Source organism: Ruditapes philippinarum, unplaced genomic scaffold, assembly GCF_026571515.1.
Source record: "Ruditapes philippinarum isolate M1 unplaced genomic scaffold, ASM2657151v2 ctg249_1_1_1_1, whole genome shotgun sequence".
In the NCBI taxonomy this organism is placed as follows: Eukaryota; Metazoa; Mollusca; class Bivalvia; order Venerida; family Veneridae; genus Ruditapes; species Ruditapes philippinarum.
The window spans coordinates 147,317-170,053 of record NW_026857229.1 but is presented as its reverse complement, the minus strand read 5'-3'; the positions used below and the strand labels follow the sequence as shown (position 1 = coordinate 170,053).

Genomic DNA, 22,737 nt, shown 5'->3' with positions numbered 1-22,737 from the left:
AAAGATTAACTCAGGTAAACATCGTTAAACTCCAAGTGATTAACCAAATAATTACATTAAAAGTTGTACAGATTTTATTTTATTAGACATTATCTTAGTTTGACTAATTGGAACAGTAAGTAAGACGGCTTATTATTATGAAAGTGATTTCAGCTAGTGGGTTCGAAACCTGGCGGAAATTGTTTCTTTTTTTATTGAATTTTTTTTTTTAATTACTTACTATCTGACAAAATAAATATATGATTATGCATATGAACTTAAATATATAATATTTTTGTTTCTCATGAAATTTGTTAAAATATTCATACATTTATAATAAGAAATGAATAGTAGAAAAAAAGAAGATAGTGGAATAAATGAGATGAAGATACAATCAAACACACAATCAATAGTCCTATGTGCAACATTTTATTTACCTGTATAGTATTAAGATGGACTGTTCCATACTATAAATAATTATGAAGAAACTACTGTTTATTTCGCTTTGTTTATAGGTGAATATGGTTTTTAAGCTTATTTCCCTATTTTTTTTACTAAGTCCTTTGATATTTTATCAATATTTTTTGAGATCCATACTTCTTTGTGTAGAAAGGAAATTCGTAGGTCTTCCCCAGGTGTACATTTTGTGCATTGGTATTTTCCCTCTGTCTGTATGGTTGTTGCTGAGTATTCCTTAGAGAAATGAGCCGCGCCATGACAAAACCAACATACTGGGTTTGCGACCAGCATGGATCCAGACCAGCCTGCGAATCCGCGCAGTCTAATCAGGATCCATACTGTTCGCTATCAGTTTCTCTACTTGTTATAGGGTCTGTAAGCAAACAGCATGGATCCTGATCAGACTGCATGGATGCGCAGGCTGGTCTGGATCCATGCTGGTCGCAAACGCACTATGTTGGTTTTGTCGTGATGCGACTCAAATATACTATTATCCCTCAATATTTGTGTAATATTAATTCCCCATAGGCCACTGGCAGTTATTTGTACTTTTAATGTAAGTGTACCAATTGTGACTAAGAAATTTGTACTGTTACAAGGTAACAGTATTTTATACAGTATAAAATCTGGTCACATGGTCTATTTTCTAAAGAAAATAGAATAAAATCATCATAAAAAATCATCACAAGTTATTGTTCGGGGTAATAAAATGAATAACACATGGGTTTGTGAGTAACAGTAAAAATTTAATCATCCCCAGTAAAATACTGTTAACGCCTGGGGTATTGTGTATTTCCCAAAGGAAACTTTATTTTCTTTGTGTATGTCCCAACGAGACCCTATTGTTATTGTGTATTTCCCACTACAGGGAACCATATTTTCTTTGGGTATGTCCCAAAGAGACCTTATCATTATTGTGTATTTCCCACAGGGAACCATAAGTTCTTTGTGTATGTCCCAATGAGACCCTATTGTTATTGTGTATTTTCCACAGGGAACCATATTTCCTTTGTACATGTCCCAAAGAGACCTTATCATTATTGTGTATTTCCCACAGGGAACCTTATTTTCTTTGTATATGTCCCAAAGAGACCCTATTATTATTGTGTATTTCCTACAGGGAACCATATTTTCTTTGTGTATGTCCCAAAGAGACCTAATATCATTATTGTGTATTTCCCACAGGGAACCATAAATTCCTTTGTGTATGTCCCAATGAGACCCTATTGTTATTGTGTATTTCCTACATGGAACCATATTTTCTTTGTGTATGTCCCAAAGAGACCTTATCATTATTGTGTATTTCCCACAGGGAACCATAAATTCCTTTGTGTATGTCCCAATGAGACCCTATTGTTATTGTGTATTTCCCACAGGGAACCATATTTTCTTTGTATATGTCCCAATGAGACCCTATTGTTATTGTGTATTTCCCACAGGGAACCATATTTTCTTTGTGTATGTCCCAATGAGACCCTATTGTTATTGTGTATTTCCCACAGGGAACCATATTTTCTTTGTGTATGTCCCAAAGAGACCCTATTGTTATTGTGTATTTCCCACAGGGAACCATATTTTCTTTGTGTATGTCCCAAAGAGACCTTATCATTATTGTGTATTTCCCACAGGGAACCATAAGTTCTTTCTGTATGTCCCAAAGAGACCCTATTGTTATTGTGTATTTCCCACTACAGGGAACCATATTGTCATAGCTTGTATTTTCCCATAGATTAGTGATCTTTTTATGTGGAACATCTTGTCATTATTTATTTCCCATTGAAACCATTGGTGTGTGTGTATTTGAACCACAGAGAGCAGTATATCCATTGGGTATTTCACAAGGCAATACATTTTTGTGCAGCTTTATGTGGAGAAGTCTTTTATTCTTTGTGCATTTTCCCCCATTACTTTTATGCAACTTGCTGCTGAATGCTGTTATAAGTTTTTGTATCATTGTCTGTGGGGCTTCTTTGTTTCTTTTGTTTGTCTCTGTGTTGAAACAGCATATTTTCAGCATATGTCTGATTATCTTTTGTTTGCACAAAAGTTTCATTCATGCATATAGAAATAAAACCAACAATAATAATGCAAAAGAAAAAAGATATAACCATTGTCTTAGTTGAAAAAACAAACACATTAAATAATTTTAAATGCATGTTAACATTGATTTCATTATTAAAGATAAAAGAAAACTATGTTTAGTTCTATTGAAAATGACATAATGAAAAATTTCCATTTGTGAGGCTTTTTAAGAAAAGATAAACAAAAATTTAATAACAGATTCCCTAGATATATTTCTCATAATGAAATATTTGTTCATGAATGAAATACAAATGTGTCTCACAAACCTGAGGAAATCATTATATACAATGTAACAGAGTTTGTACTGTAATCTTGTCCCTGTCATTACCAGCCTAAACTATTGATGTTTTTCTATTCCTTATATTGAAATGTCTTGGAACACATTTCCATAAAGCAATCTTATAAATATACATTAAGAAATATCATTTAGAGATGTAAAGTAGAAAGTGGCAGCAAGTTTGATTGATATGTCTGATGGAATCTTCATGTGGGATACAGTCTGTTGTTGTTGTTTTTGTTGTTGTCATCATACATTGATGGTCAAGTTGTTCTTAGAAACTCTCATTTTTTTATATACATGTATCAATGGTAGGATACTACGTCATCGCGCACCTGCTAAATGCTCCCACTTGGACCATTTTTTCGTCGACTCGAAGGTAAAATACAATTTTATTATAAGAAAACGTAAGAGTATTAAAAAATCATGTAGCGCACCAAAGAATGACTATAGTAATTGAGGTAATTGTAAAAAAAGTTTATAGATTCATTGCCTGGTTTAGGCCTGAAAACGGGATAAGTGTTTTTCTCTGAATGCTCCCACTCGGACTTCTCCCGAAACATATATGAAATAAGGTTGAAAACCTTCTTTTAAATTATTTTTAACGTACCGGAACATAAACCGAGTCATGTATACCCATAATTCTATATTAGTTTCAAATATTTCTATGCAAAATGCAGTTTTTCTTAATTCTTTTTATAAAAATTGAAAATGCTCCCACTCGGACTCAACTTCAGAGATGCTCCCACTCGAACCTAAATATATAGAAATTTTAAAAGCACATTGCTGTGTTAAGATATTATTATTTTTTCAAAATATCTTTACAGTCACATTTATATATTCATATAATCAGTAAGAATTCAATGAAACAGCATTTGTAAAATACGATACTAATATTTAAATCACAAAACAGTCATAAATATGTCATCTTAGAGGATTAGTTATCGGCCTGAGAATAAATAAAAAAGGTTGTGTTGAAACAATTCTTCGTTTAAATAAGAAACAAATTGATTATACATTTTAAAAATATAATAACTTTTTTTTTTGCAGAAAGTATTTGTGTTTGTGACCAGTATGGGAAAGGGTATAAACCACATTGCGACGTAAGGAAGCACATGGCAGGACATCTTGGCACGGCATAGCTGGAGCAAATATTTTAGATGCAACTGTGGATATATCTCAGTGAGGACGAATACTCTAGAAAACACAAGAATAATAGTTCTTTGAAGTAATTGTCTTTTGTTCAGTTTTTTGCGTTAATTTTTGGACAATGTGTCATAAAAGATCAATTCATCTGAAACTTCACTGGAGGATAGATTTCAATAAAGTAAAATACCGCAAACAAGAATGACAGCTCTCCAGTTTTGGAATTATTGCTCTTTGTATTCACTATCATTAGTTTGCAAGGATCATACCTCTAAAGGTATTTGAGATATAAACTTGAAACTTTATATTGAACATGTTTAATAGAAGTAAATAGCAGAGCATAAGGACCAGAAGTGTTCACTTAATGCTTCTTTGTTGTTTTTTCTTTGTTTTTTTTTTCATGGGAGTGTTATTTTTGTGATGATTTATTATGTCTTATAACTTTTCATTGATTTTCACGAGTGTCATAACTTGGAATTTTTACACGTATGTAAGGGTTACTTCCCCTATGAAATGTACTTCCTCCTTATGGAGGGGGATTTTGCTGTCTATTATTGTTATTATTTTGACGTCATTTAAATATCCTGATATCATTTTTATGGTTTTAAATCATAAACATAATGCTCAAATGAAGATTTTTCAATATTGTATGTTCCGAAAAGCATTATTTGTAAAGATAATACCGAATTTACATTTCATAAAGGGAGGTAATTAGAAATATATTTTCTTTTACGTGTAAGTTGAATTATTCAATAAGGGATGAATGCATTTTGCATACATGTATATTTTAATGATTACATATAATGTGGTCAAGCATTTGCAGTACGTATTTAACACATTCCTTTATGTTTGAAAATTGTTTTAGCACCATAATTATCAATACATAAATATATGTAATTTCAATTGGTAACAACCTGAAATATAACTTACATGATCTTTAATTACCAAGATATGGTAAAGACTGTGATAAAGAAATATCTATGATCTTTGTTTTCTTATTTATTTAATTTTGTTATTTTGGCAAAAATACGTACACATGATAACTTTCATACTTAAAATTGTCATAGTTGTCAATAATTGTGACGCATGCTTTTTGTGCCATAGTATGGCAGTACATTGAGTTTTCAACCAGTTCATGACAAAAATGATTTACATGTTGTTCTTTAATAACCGAAATACATTGACTTCTTTGTGTTCATAAGTTGTTCACAAGTTTAACAAACACGCAAACCATTGGATTTTAAATTATTAACAAGAGCAATTCGATGGCTTAACGCAATAAGGGCGTAACTACATTTTTGAAAATTTTACAGGAGAGCAAAAAAACTAACTCATTTTCTTGTTTCTGTATATTCCCATTACATTACTTTGTTTTGTGATATGAAAATATACATTCTAAATATAACTTATAACAAAATCAAAATGAATTATGTAAAAAACACTTTATTTGCAATTTTAGTACTTATGCCCTTGTTGCATAACTTTTACATATAATTTGAGAGATAATATTATATGCAATAAGGGTGTAAGTGTTACTTACGCCCATATTGCAGTAAGATTTACATTAAACATGGGCATTTTTTGTTATGCAATATGGCACCATGTCTACATATAATTCAATCAAAATAGGATAGTTAACTTTTTCAATGATTTTTCAAGAAATACCTAATAGTCAACATCAATGTATTTACAATTCTAGAATGTGACATCGAAATTTATACCTCCTGACGTAATATTCAGACCTTATTTATATGATAAATGCCTATCTTATTTTATTCAATATATTGAAATATATGTTAAAATTTTTATTTATTAAAGTTTTAATTTATTCTTTTTGGAATAAGTTTAGCATACAATTAAATTAATTAAGTGCTTAATGTATTCAAGAACTTGACAAAAATATTTTTAACTACATTTTTTAATTGAAATTGCTGCAGACACTATTTTTTGTCTAAACATTAGGACCTTTTGTAATTACATTGAACCAGTAAAGCATAGCTATCATGTGTGTCATTTAAGACTTGCATGAAAATTAAAAATGAAGTCTTTGTGAATGTTACCATTCTGTAATTTCCTTCATTGATTCCTTTCATTTTTGAAAGGTGATTGCTATCATTTCTATGCCATCACTTCTTAGACTAGCTGAATAGGCGCAATAACTACAATATTTATGCATTCACAATCATAACAGTAGGGTTTGATTTTCAAAAATATGTGTAAACATATTCAAATATGTGCATATTTAAAATATTTGTTATACATGTAATTGTTTCAAATGCTTAGTAATCCTTTTTCTATCAGGAAATTAAGCTGTATGCAGCAAGTTTTTCCTCTGATAAATATGTAATATGTTTTGACATGTGGGGTTTTGTCCATCTTCTCTAAATATAGTATTACATTGTTAGTATAAGGGATTGGGCTCAAATGAAAAATTAAGCTTTATTGAATAACTATTTAGATCACTTGGTTTGTGAAAAAATATTAATGAGCAGTTTTTCAAAAACTTGCCATCCATTAATACCTTTAAGTACATTAACTCCTTATGCACTTGTCATTATGTTTTCTCTGCCCTACTCACATGGAAAATAATGGGGACTTTGATTTCTGGACTACCACTTTAAGATCTAATAAAATATCCAATGGTGTGATCCACAACAATTCTTCTACATAATGTAAGTAAGCAGCTATATCCCAATCTTTGTTGCTAAGATAAAATATCTGCATTGACTAAGTATAGGGACAACTGACAGGTTAAGACTTTTCTCAATTCTCATGCTATCACCCACAACACTTTTGACAGTGGACGTTAGTAGGATATAGAAGACTCAAATACAACTTGCCTTATTTTAGTTAGTTTACTTTTCAAAAGAAGTTAGCAAGACATAAGGTCATTTAAATTCATGGGTATCATAAAGCAAATAGTTCTTCTTTGTTGTTCCTAAGATGATCATAATAATTGTACATGACAATTTTGAAATTTAAAGTACATTATCTCCTAAATGATAAAGTGGCTTGTTACAGGATAACATAATTCAAATCAGAGTTTTAGTAAATTTTTTAGTAAACCATGAAAATAATGTCTAAAAAGTCTCTCTGGTATGATGTAGATAATATTAATTAATTATTTACTATTGATAACCATAGGGATGTTTCTATAATTATACTATAGCATCAATTACATGTATGTAATTTAAATTCTGAAGTTTTAAAGGTAATTAATAATAACTTTAAAAAGTTTAGGGGCAATAAGTTTGCAGAATATTTTTTGTAAAATTTTCCAAGAATATTTTTTAAAAAGAATTATAGGACAGTAGGCAGTGTTAAATACACTCACACCTGATTTGAAAGTTGCTTGCCTCAATCAATATACTGGAGTTATGAGTTAAATACATTTTTGTCTTATTTAAAGGCCCATTACACACCAGAAATGCTTTTATTTTTATTTCTCTAAAGTTTTTTTTTATGTTCTTTTACAGTTTCCAAAAAGTTACACATTTGAAATACAGCTGAGCCATTATTTGTTTCTTTTCTTTTTTGGCATTTAATACTGTACAATGATTTTTTGAAGCAGTTAAAATACTGCTTTGTTTACATTTTGCTACTTTTATGACAAATAATTTTCACATTTAGTGCTACTTTGTTCCTGTGATATGTATCTTACATGCTCTGAAACTATTATATATACATTATAAAACTCTTTCTAAAGAAGGCAAACATTAGTCCTTTCTGGGGCATAATGTGCCTTTAAAGAGACTCAACTGAGATTTTATGCCTTGACAGGACTAGATGTTATTTTTTGACATTAATGTTCCATTTGATATAAGTCTAGACCAAAAACAGGTGTACAAAATTTCATTTCAATCCCTCAGACTGTTTTACCAGAGTAATAATTATAATTGTGAAAAATGACCCGAAATTGAAAAGCATTGCAAGGCTTTTCACTAAATCGGGCTAAGAATAACACAAAAATATGATTTGCAATATATTTCTGGGTGTATTTTTTAATCTCTTTTTGCAAATATTTTGCCAGTTTTTTAGAAATTCATATTTTAGGCTTTTGTACCTCAGTGGAGTTTGTTGCTTAAATCTAAAGCCTTTATTTAAAATGGCTCATGTACATAGAAAGTTATCAGTTACTTGTTTCACTAGAATAATGACTTCAGAAACATCAGACATGTGGTATACTCCGTAAATGATCTCTTAGAATAAAAAATAAATATTAAAAGAAACATTGAAAATAGGATGTTTTATTGAATATCTTCATTTAATTGATAAACTTTAATGTTTTTAAATACTTAAGCAGATTTTATTTTATGTTCAAATGAATGTCTTTAAAACACAGTACAAAAGTATGCAAAATATCTGTGATGTAATTGTTATACAGTGCTATAGAAAAAATCTTTAAAGTTAAATTTCTATAACGTTTGTCCTGTCACCTGGTACATCAGTAAATAGTAATAATATAATTCAGTTATTCTGTTTACAAAATAAAAGTTTTAGCAGCAGATAATTATGTATCAGTTAAAGAAACCATTATGAGGTTTAAATGATGCAGTTTGTTATTGCATGACTGTGCATTTTTTTTTTAATAAGATAGAAGAGAAAATGAATTTGAAATTGATTTGACTTCAATATTTTAGCAATTTGTCTTGTTTCATGGACACTATTATATACTTAAAATAGATCTGATATTGTTTCAAAGAGACAATGATATCTTTTTGCACTTTTATGGCATCACTGTGATTTATTTAATATACCTATGCCTATGTTGCAGAAAAGAAGTTAAACTCTTAGATGCTTTATATATATGCAATAAGGACGTAAGTCAAGTTACTCCCTTATTGCATAAAAAACATAAGTCACTTTGAGATAGGCCCTTATAGTATTATCAAAAAGTAGATACAAATAAATAATATACTTTGTTCAAATTTTCAGGGTTAATGAGTTAGACTAAAATAATGTCAAAATTGATATAAAACCATTTTTGGAAAAATATGTAGTTACGCCCTTATTGCGTTAAGCCCTCGAATTATTGAATAAATGCTGGCCTCTAATATGTGCACGAGTCCAACAGAATCTTAATCCAGTATGGTACTAAACAATGTATAATGACTTCTTAATAAAACACCACCATTTTTTTTTCTACTAAACAAAACTTTATTCTTGAGATCATAACTGTCCATTTAAAGTCTTATAGTCCTATCTTTGTTGTTGGCAATAATTTTGAATTATCCCTTCAGAAACAACACAGGCCAAGTGCACCTTTTTGTATAGTGATCCTGTCAGTTGAAACTTTGCCATTGCACCTTGTTCCTGCCCAACGATGTCATTCTACAGAATCAAAGAAGTGATCTCTGTAAAAAGAAGGAAAAGTTAATGTAGCCAAACACAGTATTTATTGACAAAATGGTGTTAAAATTGTGAGAATAATCCATAAAAGCTTAACACAGCAATGTGCTTTCAAAATGTATATATTTGGGTACGAGTGGGAGCATCTCTGAAATCGAGTCCGAGTGGGAGCATTTTCAATTTTTATAAAAAAAAACTTTAAAAAACTGACTTTTGAATAGAAATATTTGAAACTAATATAGAAAAATGTGTAAACATGACTCGGTTTATATTCCGGTGCGTCAAAAATAATTTCAAAGAGGGTTTTCAACCTTATTTCTTATACGTTTCGGGAGAGGTCCGAGTGGGAGCATTCAGAGAAAAACACTTATCCCGTTTTCAGGCCTAAACCAGGCAATGAATCTTTAAACTTTTTTTACAATTACCTCAAGTACTATAGTCATTCTTTGGTGCGCTACATGATTTTTTAATACTCTTACGTTTTCTTATAATAAAATTGTATTTTACCTTCGAGTCGACGAAAAAATGGTCCAAGTGGGAGCATTTAGCAGGTGCGCGATGACGTAGTATCCTACCATTGTGTATATGAATTATTACTTACAAGAGAACTGCTTAATGTTTGCACATTACAGTACAACATGTGTACAACAACACCCTTAGTTTGATGCTAAGTTATGGTCATCTTGAGGTTAAACTGTTTTTAATACAAATGTGTCTCACTGGTTGTAGTAAAGAGGAGCCCCTTTTATAGAGGAGGTCTAACTGCATCTCATTTACAAATAACATCTATTTGATATATAACAATGTACATACAGAAGCATTCTTCACAGGTGGGATACACTTGTCAAACATGGTAAATTATAATTGTTGGCAGATCAAACATTTTTATGCATTTTTCATGATTATTTAAGCCTTTAATTTCCCACTTTTCTCTAGTGTGGTAAAGTATACATGTTTCTATACAATCAATGTATTTTGTTTGAGCAGTCATAAATCAAAATTTGCCCTGAAACTTTATAATGGTATAATGTTTTATTGGGGGAAGAAAATCGAATATAGTTAGGAGAAACACACATGAATTATTTGTTTGAAATACAGATATTGTTATCATGCAATATGAGTGTCTATTCAATTTGGAAATAATTTGATTTGAATAAATTGTATTTGTTTGAAGAGAGGAATTTTAGATTTGATTAAAGTAAGATTTTCTCTGAAGACAAAAGTGCATGAAAGTGAAGATGTTGTTGAATCTACTATGAAAAAGTGCATTGTGATATGTTCTAGTCTGTAGTGCCATAGTAAGGTATTTACATGCAGGATAATACTTGCTTTTGTGCTGATGAAGACCATTTTATATAATTATACTGGTATCGGTAGTAATTTAATTATTTATGAATGACTGCACATCTTTAAAACTTTAATCTTTAACATAGCAAGAATCCCTGACAGTGGCATCATTATCATCATCATTATCATCAACATCAGCAGCATGATAATCATCATCATTATTGTCAATATCACCACCAGATTCATCACCATCATCATTATCATCTTTATTTGATCAATATTATCATGTTATTATCATCATTATGTGATCATCATCATTATCATCATGTGATCGTCATTATAATTATCATTATCTAAGACATTAGCAGCAGAAGTTAAAGCAAGCTATATAGTCATCATTATCAGATGTAAAAATATGTTCATGCTTTTTATGTAATTATTTGATATACAAAATAGTGAACAATGTGATTTAATATATCATTTAAAATTACTGATTTACACATGAAAAAGTATGAAGAAAAATTATAATCAATTAACTCAATTTTACCTCTAAGTGTTTAATTGATCATGATGTTTACATTATAAAGAGCATAATTTATTACAGTTGATTAAGTTGTGAATACAGTAGTTTTATCAGTTAATATTTTATACAAAATAATCATTATTTCATCTTTATTAATTGCTAAAGAATCAAATCAAAAGATGGAACACTAAACACTACAAAATCTCCATCATATTGTTCTGTAGAATATGTACATACACATAGATGCAATGCTGATCATTTTTTTGTCTGTTTTTCTTAGAAAGATTTTTATCTTTGTTGATGGAAAAAACAAAAAACAAAAGGAATTAAATGCATAATGAGAAAACAACATTATAATTTGGGATAGGGAGCAATGGTCAATGTTATATTATCTGAGAGATCAGCAATATGTAAATACAGTGTTCATTGAGAAGATAAAATGAGGTGTTCTGAAGTATATATAATTATGTTTTTGGGGTATATAGAAACAGATTTTTTTTGTCATGAATTCAACTACATGTACAATATGATATCAATATATTGCCTGTCTCGATGCCTTGTTGTCTTGTCCTCAGTTCAACTACAGCACAATATCAGCATTAAGCCTGTCTGGCTGTCTTGTCTCATTTCAGCTACAACACAATATCAGCATTTTGTCTGTCTTGTTGTCTTGTCCTCAGTTCAACTACAACATGATATCAGCATTTTGCCTGACTGATTGTCTTGTGCTCAGTTCAACTACAACATGATATCAGCATTTTGCCTGACTGGTTGTCTTGTGCTCAGTTCAACTACAGCACAATATCAGCATTAAGCCTGTCTGGCTGTCTTGTCTCATTTCAGCTACAACACAATATCAGCATTTTGCCTGACTGGTTGCCTTGTCCTCAGTTCAACTACAACATGATATCAGCATTTTGCCTGTATTGTCCTCAGTTCAACTACAACATGATATCAGCAGTTTTGCCTGACTGATTGTCTTGTCCTCAGTTCAACTACAACATGATATCAGCATTTTGCCTGACTGGTTGTCTTGTCCTCAGTTCAACTACAACATGATATCAGCATTTTGCCTGACTGGTTGTCTTGTGCTCAGTTCAACTACAACATGATATCAGCATTTTGCCTGACTTGTTGCCTTGTCCTTGTCCTCAGTTCAACTACAACATGATATCAGCATTTTGCCTGACTGGTTGTCTTGTCCTCAGTTCAACTACAACACAATATCAGCATTTTGCCTGACTGGTTGTCTTGTCCTCAGTTCAACTACAACACAATATCAGCATTTTGCCTGTCTTGTTGTCTTGTCCTCAGTTCAACTACAACACAATATCAGCATTTTGCCTGTCTTGTTGTCTTGTCCTCAGTTCAACTACAACATGATATCAGCATTTTGCCTGACTGGTTGTCTTGTCCTCAGTTCAACTACAACACAATATCAGCATTTTGCCTGTCTGGTTGTCTTGTCCTCAGATCAACTACAACACAATATCATCATTTTGTCTGTCCTCAGTTCAACTACAACATGATATCAGCATTTTGTTTGTCTTGTTGTCTTGTCTTCAGTTCAACTACAACATGATATCATCATTTTGTCTTGTCCTAAGTTCAACTACATCACAATATCAGCATTTTGCCTGACTGGTTGTCTTGTCCTCAGTTCAACTACAACAAGTCATGATATCAGCATTTTGCCTGACTGGTTGTCTTGTCCTCAGTTCAACTACAACATGATATCAGCATTTTGCCTGACTGGTTGCCTGTCCTCAGTTCAACTACAACAAGTCATGATATCAGCATTTTGCCTGACTGGTTGTCTTGTCATCAGTTCAACTACAACATGATATCAGCATTTTGCCTGACTGGTTGCCTTGTCCTCAGTTCAACTACAACATCATGATATCAGCATTTTGCCTGACTGGTTGTCTTGTCATCAGTTCAACTAACAACATGATATCAGCATTTTGCCTGACTGGTTTGCCTTGTCCTCAGTTCAACTAGAACATGATATCAGCATTTTGCCTGACTGGTTGTCTTGTCATCAGTTCAACTACAACATGATATCAGCATTTTGCCTGACTGGTTGCCTTGTCCTCAGTTCAACTACAACACAATATCAGCATTTTGCCTGACTGGTTGTCTTGTCATCAGTTTCAACTACAACATGATATCAGCATTTTGCCTGACTGGTTGCCTTGTCCTCAGTTCAACTACAACACAATATCAGCATTTTGCCTGACTGGTTGTCTCGTCCTCAGTTCAACTACAACATGAATATCAGCATTTTGCCTGACTGGTTTGTCCTTGTCCTCAAGTTCAACTACAACAAGTCATTATCAGCATTTTGCCTGACTGGTTGTCTTGTCATCAAGTTCAACTACAACATGATATCAGCATTTTGCTGACTGTGTCCTTAGTTCAACTACAACATGATATCAGCATTTTGCCTGACTGGTTGTCTTGTCCTCAGTTCAACTACAACAAGATATCAGCATTTTGCCTGACTGGTTGCCTTGTCCTCAGATCAACTACAACACCATATCAGCATTTTGCCTGACTGGTTGTCTTGTCTCAGTTTCAACTACAACTATCAGCATTTTGCCTGACTGGTTGCTTTGTCCTCAGTTCAACTACAACATGACATCAGCATTTTGCCTGTCTGGTTGTCTTGTCCTCAGTTCAACTACAACATGATATCAGCATTTTGCCTGACTGGTTGTCTTGTCCTCAGTTCAACTACAACATGATATCAGCATTTTGCCTGACTGGTTGTCCTCAGTTCAACTACAACATGATATAAGCATTTTGCCTGACTGGTTGTCTTGTCCTCAGTTCTACTACAACATGATATCAGCATTTTGCCTGACTGGTTGTCCTCAGTTCAACTACAACATGACATCAGCATTTTGCCTGACTGGTTGTCCTCAGTTCAACTACAACATTATATCAGCATTTTGCCTGACTGGTTGTCCTCAGTTCAACTACAACATTATATCAGCATTTTGCCTGACTGGTTGTCCTCAGTTCAACTACAACATGATATCAGCATTTTGCCTGACTGGTTGTCCTCAGTTCAACTACAACATGACATCAGCATTTTGCCTGTCTGGTTGTCTTGTCCTCAGTTCAACTACAACATGATATCAGCATTTTACCTGTCTTGTCATGTTTTTGTCAGTCATGTAGACATATGTTAGTCATATACAGATGTTCCAGGATAAATCAGCAGATCAAAGATTGATAAAACAAAAACAAGAATAAAATGAGTAATACTTGAAAAGATTTGCATTTATCTACTTTACTGAGAGAATTATTTTCATTTTTATGTTTTAACTTTGCACTGTAAAATGAATGGATAAAATTTGTTGTGTTTTATGAAAATATTTTATTGTATATCTTATAATATTGAGTTTTGCTTTTTCAAAATAAAATATGGATGATAATGGTAAAAATTGTTAAAAAGGACATTAAAGTAATTCATTGTTATTAATGATGTTCAGAAAAAGAAAGAAAATTCTGAAAATTACAAAACAATTTTATAGTCCTTTTATAATTAAATCTTAAATTTAATTTCTGAAGAAAACTAAGACAATATAGCTTTAAAGAATAAAGTTAAATATTTCTAAAAATTAATAAATATAAATATTGCTCCTAAAATTAAATCATTTAGAAATGATAACAATTTAGTGTATCTTTTCTATATATGTAAACATTTATTTAATCTAAATCTAAAAGTTATCATGTGATATCATATTGGACTTATAGTTGCTATTAAGTTTCACATACAGTTAACTATTTATAGTTAATATAAGATAAGGGACATGGTGTTTTTCTGCAAGATATGTTTTTTTATTGAAATCTGGATTATATATACACATTTTTGAGAAGAAATATTGAGGCATTTTTAAAAGTTTACGAGACAGTGTTTCCGAAGACGGTCTTAATTTTGATTTATATGTCAAGAAATATAAATATTAAAAAAAAATATATTATTAATCAATTTTCTAATAACTGTAATTTTAAATAATTTATTAATGCACATGCAGAAAAATGATCTTTACTTTTTAATTGATTTATTTAATTGCTCTTACTAATTAAATAAAATATATATGGACTTAAATTCAAGGATTTATTGGCATTTTGGTAGTTAAAATTCAACTGTCATATTTTCTTTAACTAAAAAAATGTGTCCTTTTTGTAATGAAAATAGACAAGGTTATTACAGTGTTTACCTGTGGTTATTGAATGCTTGACAAATATTTACTGATGAGGATATTTTATTGGGAAAAGTGATTGGTGGAGAGGACTTAATTGTTTTGTCTGAGGCTGATTTTAATTGTAAATTATGTAAAAGTTAAATATCAGACATTATATATTATACTGTAGCTGATCAGATTGTATTGGAATTATAGTGGACTGGACTGTTATATAGTCTATAAATGAGTTCATTCATTAGTTATGGATAATAAAACTATATATGGCTTTTGAAAATAAATCATGCAGATATTTTGAAATGTAAGTGAAACAGTTTCCAATATGAAATGATGTTTGTGAATGGAGCAGAAAACAAGCTTTTAAATAAAATATTTTATAATTATATGACAACTGATTTTGGAACAACTTGACACAGAGATTATAGTGGGTGTGTCTACATGTCTGACAAGATAGAGGATAATAAGTTTTAAATGAAAACTATAATATATCTTATTTAGTAGCTGGAATAAACAAATTGTTTGTAGAAACTATGGAGCTGAAAAAAGTTACTAAGTGCAGTTTTTTGCAAAATATTGAAAATTATAGAGCCGCATACATTAAGTAAATGTGATATAAGTGGATAGTTTCACAAGGTATAATAAAGAGAATGGCCACTAAATATAATGTAGCCGGCTCGTCAAAGGCGTGGCATTGCCTATGTTGTTGGTGCGAGCAGAAGGAAAATGACTTTAAAGCAGAAGAAAGGTAGGTAACTCTTGTTTGTTTTTGCACCTTTTGATAGTGTGTTTAATTAAATAAATTATGTCAAACCAGTCATTTGTAAAACCCCTACCATGTGGACATCCTCCACGCACCAGAGAATGGCAGAAATTTGGACTGGAATTTCAAATTGCTGTCCAATTCCCTGGTTAAACAAAATTCGCCACTATATTTACCACAAAAATAATACCCCTGCACTGATCTGACATTATTTTTGGGGGTCAGTACAGCAAAAAAGAGGAAAATTCTAAGTATAACAGGATGATAATTCAGAAAATATTATAATATTGATATTGATATTAATATTGAAATTTAATGTTGATACTAGAGTTATGAACCTTGTCATATTATTATTAAACAGGAGGTAATATCAAACTTAAAGTTAAAGATTAAAGAAAATCCTTTGAAGAATAAAGAAGTTATAGAGCAAAAAATCTATTTTTATAAATAATAAAACCCCAACTTCAAGGGGGAATAACTCTTGAAATATTCATGCAAGTGTAATGATGTGGGTGACACAGTCACAAATATTTGAGACATGAAAAGTTAAAATATAGTAGTATAGTAAAAATAACATTTTTTTAAACATAAATTCTATGCTCAAGAGTATGGGGGGATTCTGAAAAAAATGTGTGCTAGAACACATCATGTGGGTAATGATAAGAAACATATACATTGTATTTGAAGTTTGAAGTTTAAAAGAAATATAATAGAAAATAATAAAATATAATAAAAAATAAAATTTCATGAGAAGATAATTCTGGAAAAATTGGGGCTAGAGTTCAAATCCTTGTCACATATGATGTGGTTGTTGACAAGGAACATATATTTGAAGTTCAGCGGGGATAATTCTGAAAATATTACTTCTAGAGTTATTAACCTTGTTACTTAAAATGTGGTTGAAGATAAGGAATATATATTTGAAGTTTGAAGTTGATACCTTGAGCATAAAAACTTTATAGACTAAGTACAAAATATTTTACTGACCAAAAACCTTAATTTGAAATCTGTACACCAACGTGGACACCAGGGTGGGTAGGACACTGCTCTCAATTTTCTTTAAAAATGATACATCAATAGTAATATTTGATATGGAGAAATTTAGTTAAAACAAAATCACTGTAATGAAATATTATATTTAAAAGCACAACAGTTCAGACATAACCTGTCAGACTGCTCTGTGTAAAAGTGACAACTAAGACTGAGGTATACTGAAATTATGGAAGGAATATAATTATATCTTGTTAACTTTCATCAGATATTCCCCAATATTCTCCGATCATTCATATAAGGGCCACCTGAGACCAGTGACATGTATGATTTTGCAAAAGAAGATAAGAATTTCAGATAAATTCTGCAAGACTTCTTTCTGTATTTGCAATAGAAACAATTTATATGGTAGTGTGAAAATTCTAGTAATTCAGGGGTCACTGATTGTATCCTCTGGTGAGACATAGTTACAAATGGTCATTTGTCTCTAACCGTTGATGTGGAGTAAGAAGTTGGTCACTTCAATGTGGAGAAATTGGTAAATCAGGTAGCCGGTAAGGTTGACCGACCACATCATATGACCATAAATGTGTTAAGTAATCAGGGTGAAAACAAACCAAACTAAATATCTGTATAAAATGAGTGTCTTTCTAAATTCTGGCCATTATTATAAGTGAAGTTACTGTCAGTTGTTTGTTGCTGTCAAATTAATCTATTATGAATACAAAGTTTATGGATGATCAAATTTATAGAATTTAATCATTGTTCTTGATGTTTTTAAAGGTGGCAATAGTATTTGCAAACTTTTATCTTTAAAATGTATTTTCACAAATCAATAGTTATTTAGATGAAGTATGACATAGGAATCATAATGATAGTGATTTTCTAGTACAGTAATACTTGTAATAATGTCAAGGTCTTCTTATTAGGAGACAGGAAGGTCATTAAAATCGTTATCCAGATATTATTTTTAATTGTAATGATCTTGAAGCAGATACAATTTTTAATTCAGTGTCTTGACATAAGAGTATAGCTTGAAGAAAACTGGAAAGCAAGTCTGATCAGGATCCATGCTGTTCGCTATCAGTTTCTCTACTTGTTATAGAGTTTGTAAGTGAACAGCATGGATCCTGATCAGACTGCCCGGATGCGCAGGCTGGTCTGGATCCATGCTGGTCGCAAACCCATTATGTTGGTTTTGTCATGGCGCGGCTCAAATAAGCCTACTTGTCATGTGTGTCAACCTTTTTTTGGCTGTCTGTAATAATGACACAGCTATGGAACTAAAGTATGCTCACAACAATCTGACATGACTCACCACCATGACAAAGGACTAGCACAAGTGCTCATCATTACAAACACAGATTATAAATGCACACTTTGACAAACATCAAAATGCCTTGAAATGTCACACATGTTTATCATGACTAACACAGATTATAAATGCACACTTTGACAAACATCAAAATGCCTTGAAATGTCACAAATGTTTATCATGACTACCGTATAAGTGGTTTTTTCTGCGGTGACTTTATTTCTGCGTTTTCTGCGGTCAGTTTCGGCACCGCAGAAATAAAAACCGCAGAATATTTATCTTACCTGCTATGATATGTATCCTACATTGTGACATGTTTCGTCTAAAGTAATAACGACAGATTATAACGGTTAGTTGGTTTTCAAGTTGTATAAAATTGCTGTCGGCTAAGTATGTAATCTGTGTTTGTAAGGATGTACTTATTGTTAATTATGCTAATTTAAGAATAAAGATATTTCAAACCATTCCAACCCTTATACTGCTAAATAATGGTTGTATACTTTAATTGTCATCTGATTTACGGTAAACTTTTGTCAATTTTATCAAATTAAAGATACTACCGGGGTATATTTTTCACACGTCACTTCACTCTGATCAGAGATGTATACCTTTCTACTGTTGCGCATTATATTTGTTTGCAAGCAAACCATATGATTGTTTGTAATTACTATACAGTTTTGCAGTAACGACAACGTGTACATGCAAATACAATAGATAGGGTAATGTGACTTAGACTTTGATAAGACGAGTCGCAGAATTTAAATCACGTTTTGTCCAAAGAATGTGCCGCAGAAATAAAGTCCGCAGAAATAAAAACATGCCAAAATTTGGAAAAACCGCAGAATTTGGAGCCCGCAGAAAAACCACTTATACGGTAACACAGATTATAATGCACACTTTGACAAACATCAAAATGCCTTGAAATGTCACAAATGTTTATCATGACTAACACAGATTATAAATGCACACTTTGACAAACACCAAAATGCCTTGAAATGTCAGAAATGTTTATCATGACTAACACAGATTATAAATGCACACTTTGACAAACATCAAAATGCCTTGAAATGTCACAAATGTTTATCATGACTAACACAGATTATAAATGCACACTTTGACAAACATCAAAATGCCTTGAAATGTCACAAATGTTTATCATGACTAACACAGGTTGGTCATTAAGTGTTATATATGCTCAGCATGTTAAAGGACTGTCATCAGGTTGTCACAATTGCTTACCATAAAAAACAAAAATGGTCAAAACTCTCACCATGAAAATACAAAATACAGGTATGAAGCTGTCACCTATTACTCAATATGAATAACACAAGGTGATCATGATGCTGTCACCTAGAAATACTCACCTTATTCTCATCATAAAAAACAAAGGACTTATGATGCTGTCAAATATACTCACAATCAAAACAAAAGACTATTATGAGGCTGTCACCTAATGCTCACCATAAAAAACAATGGATTATCATGATGCTCACCATAGAGGACAACAGAACGTCATGATGCTGTCACAAATGCTCACCATAAATAACAACAAATGGTTATAACACTGTCACAAATGCTTACAATGAATAACAACAAATGAGCATAACACTGTCACAAATGCTTACAATGAATAACAACAAATGATCATAACACTGTCACAAATGCTCATAATGAATAACAATAAATGGTCATACCACTGTCACAAATGCTCACCATGAATAACAACAAATGGTCATAACACTGTCACAAATGCTTACAATGAATAACAACAAATGGTAATAACGCTGTCAAAAATGCTCACCATGAATAACAACAAATGGTAATAACACTGTCACAAATGCTCACAATGAATAACAACAAATGGTCATACCACTGTCACAAATGCTCACCATGAATAACAACAAATGGTCATAACACTGTCACAAATGCTCACCATGAATAACAACAAATGGTAATAATGCTGTCACAAATGCTCACCATGAATAACAACAAATGGTAATAAACACTGTCACAAATGCTCACCATGAATAACAACAAATGGTAATAATGCTGTCACAAATGCTCACCATGAATAACAACAAATGGTCATAACACTGTCACAAATGCTCACAATGAATAACAACAAATGGTAATATTGCTGTCAAAAATGCTCACCATGAATAACAACAAATTGTAATAATGCTGTCACAAATGCTTACCATGAATAACAACAAATGGTCATAACACTGTTGCAAATGCTCACCATGAATAACAACAAATGTTCATAAAGCTGTCACAAATGCTTACAATGAATAACAACAAATGGTCATAACACTGTCAGAAATGCTCACCATGAATAACAACAAATGGTCATAACGCTGTCACAAATGCTTACAATGAATAACAATAAATGGTCATAACACTGTCACAAATGCTTACAATGAATAACAACAAATGGTCATAACACTGTCACAAATGCTCACCATGAATAACAACAAATGGTCATAACGCTGTCACAAATGCTTACAATGAATAACAACAAATGATCATAACACTGTCACAAATGCTTACAATGAATAACAACAAATGGTCATAACACTGTCACAAATGCTCACCATGAATAACAACAAATGGTCATAACACTGTCACAAATGCTTACAATGAATAACAACAAATGGTTAATACCACTGTCACAAATGCTTACAATGAATAACAACAAATGATCATAACACTGTCACAAATGCTTACAATGAATAACAACAAATGATCATAACACTGTCACAAATGCTTACAATGAATAACAACAAATGGTCATAACACTGTCACAAATGCTCACCATGAATAACAACAAATGGTCATAACACTGTCACAAATGCTTACAATGAATAACAACAAATGGTTAATACCACTGTCACAAATGCTTACAATGAATAACAACAAATGGTCATAACACTGTCACAAATGCTCACCATGAATAACAACAAATGGTCATAACGCTGTCACAAATGCTCACCATGAATAACAACAAATGATCATAACACTGTCACAAATGCTTACAATGAATAACAACAAATGATCATAACACTGTCACAAATGCTCACCATGAATAACAACAAATGGTCATAACACTGTCACAAATGCTTACAATGAATAACAACAAATGGTTAATACCACTGTCACAAATGCTTACAATGAATAACAACAAATGATCATAACACTGTCACAAATGCTTACAATGAATAACAACAAATGGTCATACCACTGTCACAAATGCTCACCATGAATAACAACAAATGGTCATAACGCTGTCACAAATGCTTACAATGAATAACAATAAATGGTCATACCACTGTCACAAATGCTCACCATGAATAACAACAAATGGTCATAACACTGTCACAAATGCTTACAATGAATAACAATAAATGGTCATACCACTGTCACAAATGCTTACAATGAATAACAACAAATGGTCATAACACTGTCACAAATGCTTACAATGAATAACAACAAATGATCATAACACTGTCAACAAATGCTTACAATGAATAACAATAAATGGTCATACCACTGTCACAAATGCTCACCATGAATAACAACAAATGATCATAACACTGTCACAAATGCTTATAATGAATAACAACAAATGGTTAATACCACTGTCACAAATGCTTACAATGAATAACAACAAATGGTCATACCACTGTCACAAATGCTCACCATGAATAACAATAAATGGTCATATCACTGTCACAAATGCTCACAATGAATAACAACAAATGTTCATAACACTCACAAATGCTCACAATGAATAACAATAAATGGTCAACACCCTGTCACAAATGCTCACCATGAATAACAACAAATGTTCATAAAGCTGTCACAAATGCTCACAATGAATAACAACAAATGGTCATTACACTGTCACAAATGCTCACCATGAATAACAATAAATTGCAATAATTAACACTGTCACAAAATTTAATGCTCACCATGAATAACAACAAATGGTCATAACCCTGTCACAAATGATCACAATGAATAACAACAGATTGTCATAAGACTGTCACAAATGCTCACCATGAATAACAACAAATTGTCATAAGACTGTCACAAATGCTCACCATGAATAACAACAAATTGTCATAAGACTGTCACAAATGCTCACAATGAATAACAACAAATGATCATAACACTGTCACAAATGCTCACAATGAATAACAACAAATGATCATAACACTGTCACAAATGCTCACAATGAATAACAACAAATGATCATAACACTGTCACAAATGCTCACAATGAATAACAACAAATGATCATAACACTGTCACAAATGCTCACAATGAATAACAACAAATGATCATAACACTGTCA

At 31.6% G+C, this 22,737-nt stretch overlaps 1 protein-coding gene across 7 annotated transcripts in view; it reads left to right on the top strand.

Annotated features, from left to right (window-relative positions):
• LOC132749123 (rap1 GTPase-activating protein 1-like) overlaps window positions 1-22,737 on the top strand; it is a 230,017-nt gene that overhangs the window by 73,027 nt on the left and 134,253 nt on the right. The window contains exon 1 of one of the 7 annotated variants that reach the window (XM_060738816.1): window positions 15,309-16,061. The exons of the other annotated variants lie outside the window; for them this stretch is intronic. Coding sequence (XP_060594799.1) covers window positions 15,964-16,061 — 98 coding nt within the window. The 5' untranslated portion in view covers window positions 15,309-15,963. Of the gene's footprint in view, window positions 1-15,308; window positions 16,062-22,737 lie in introns of those variants that run through there. 7 annotated transcript variants of the gene reach the window in all.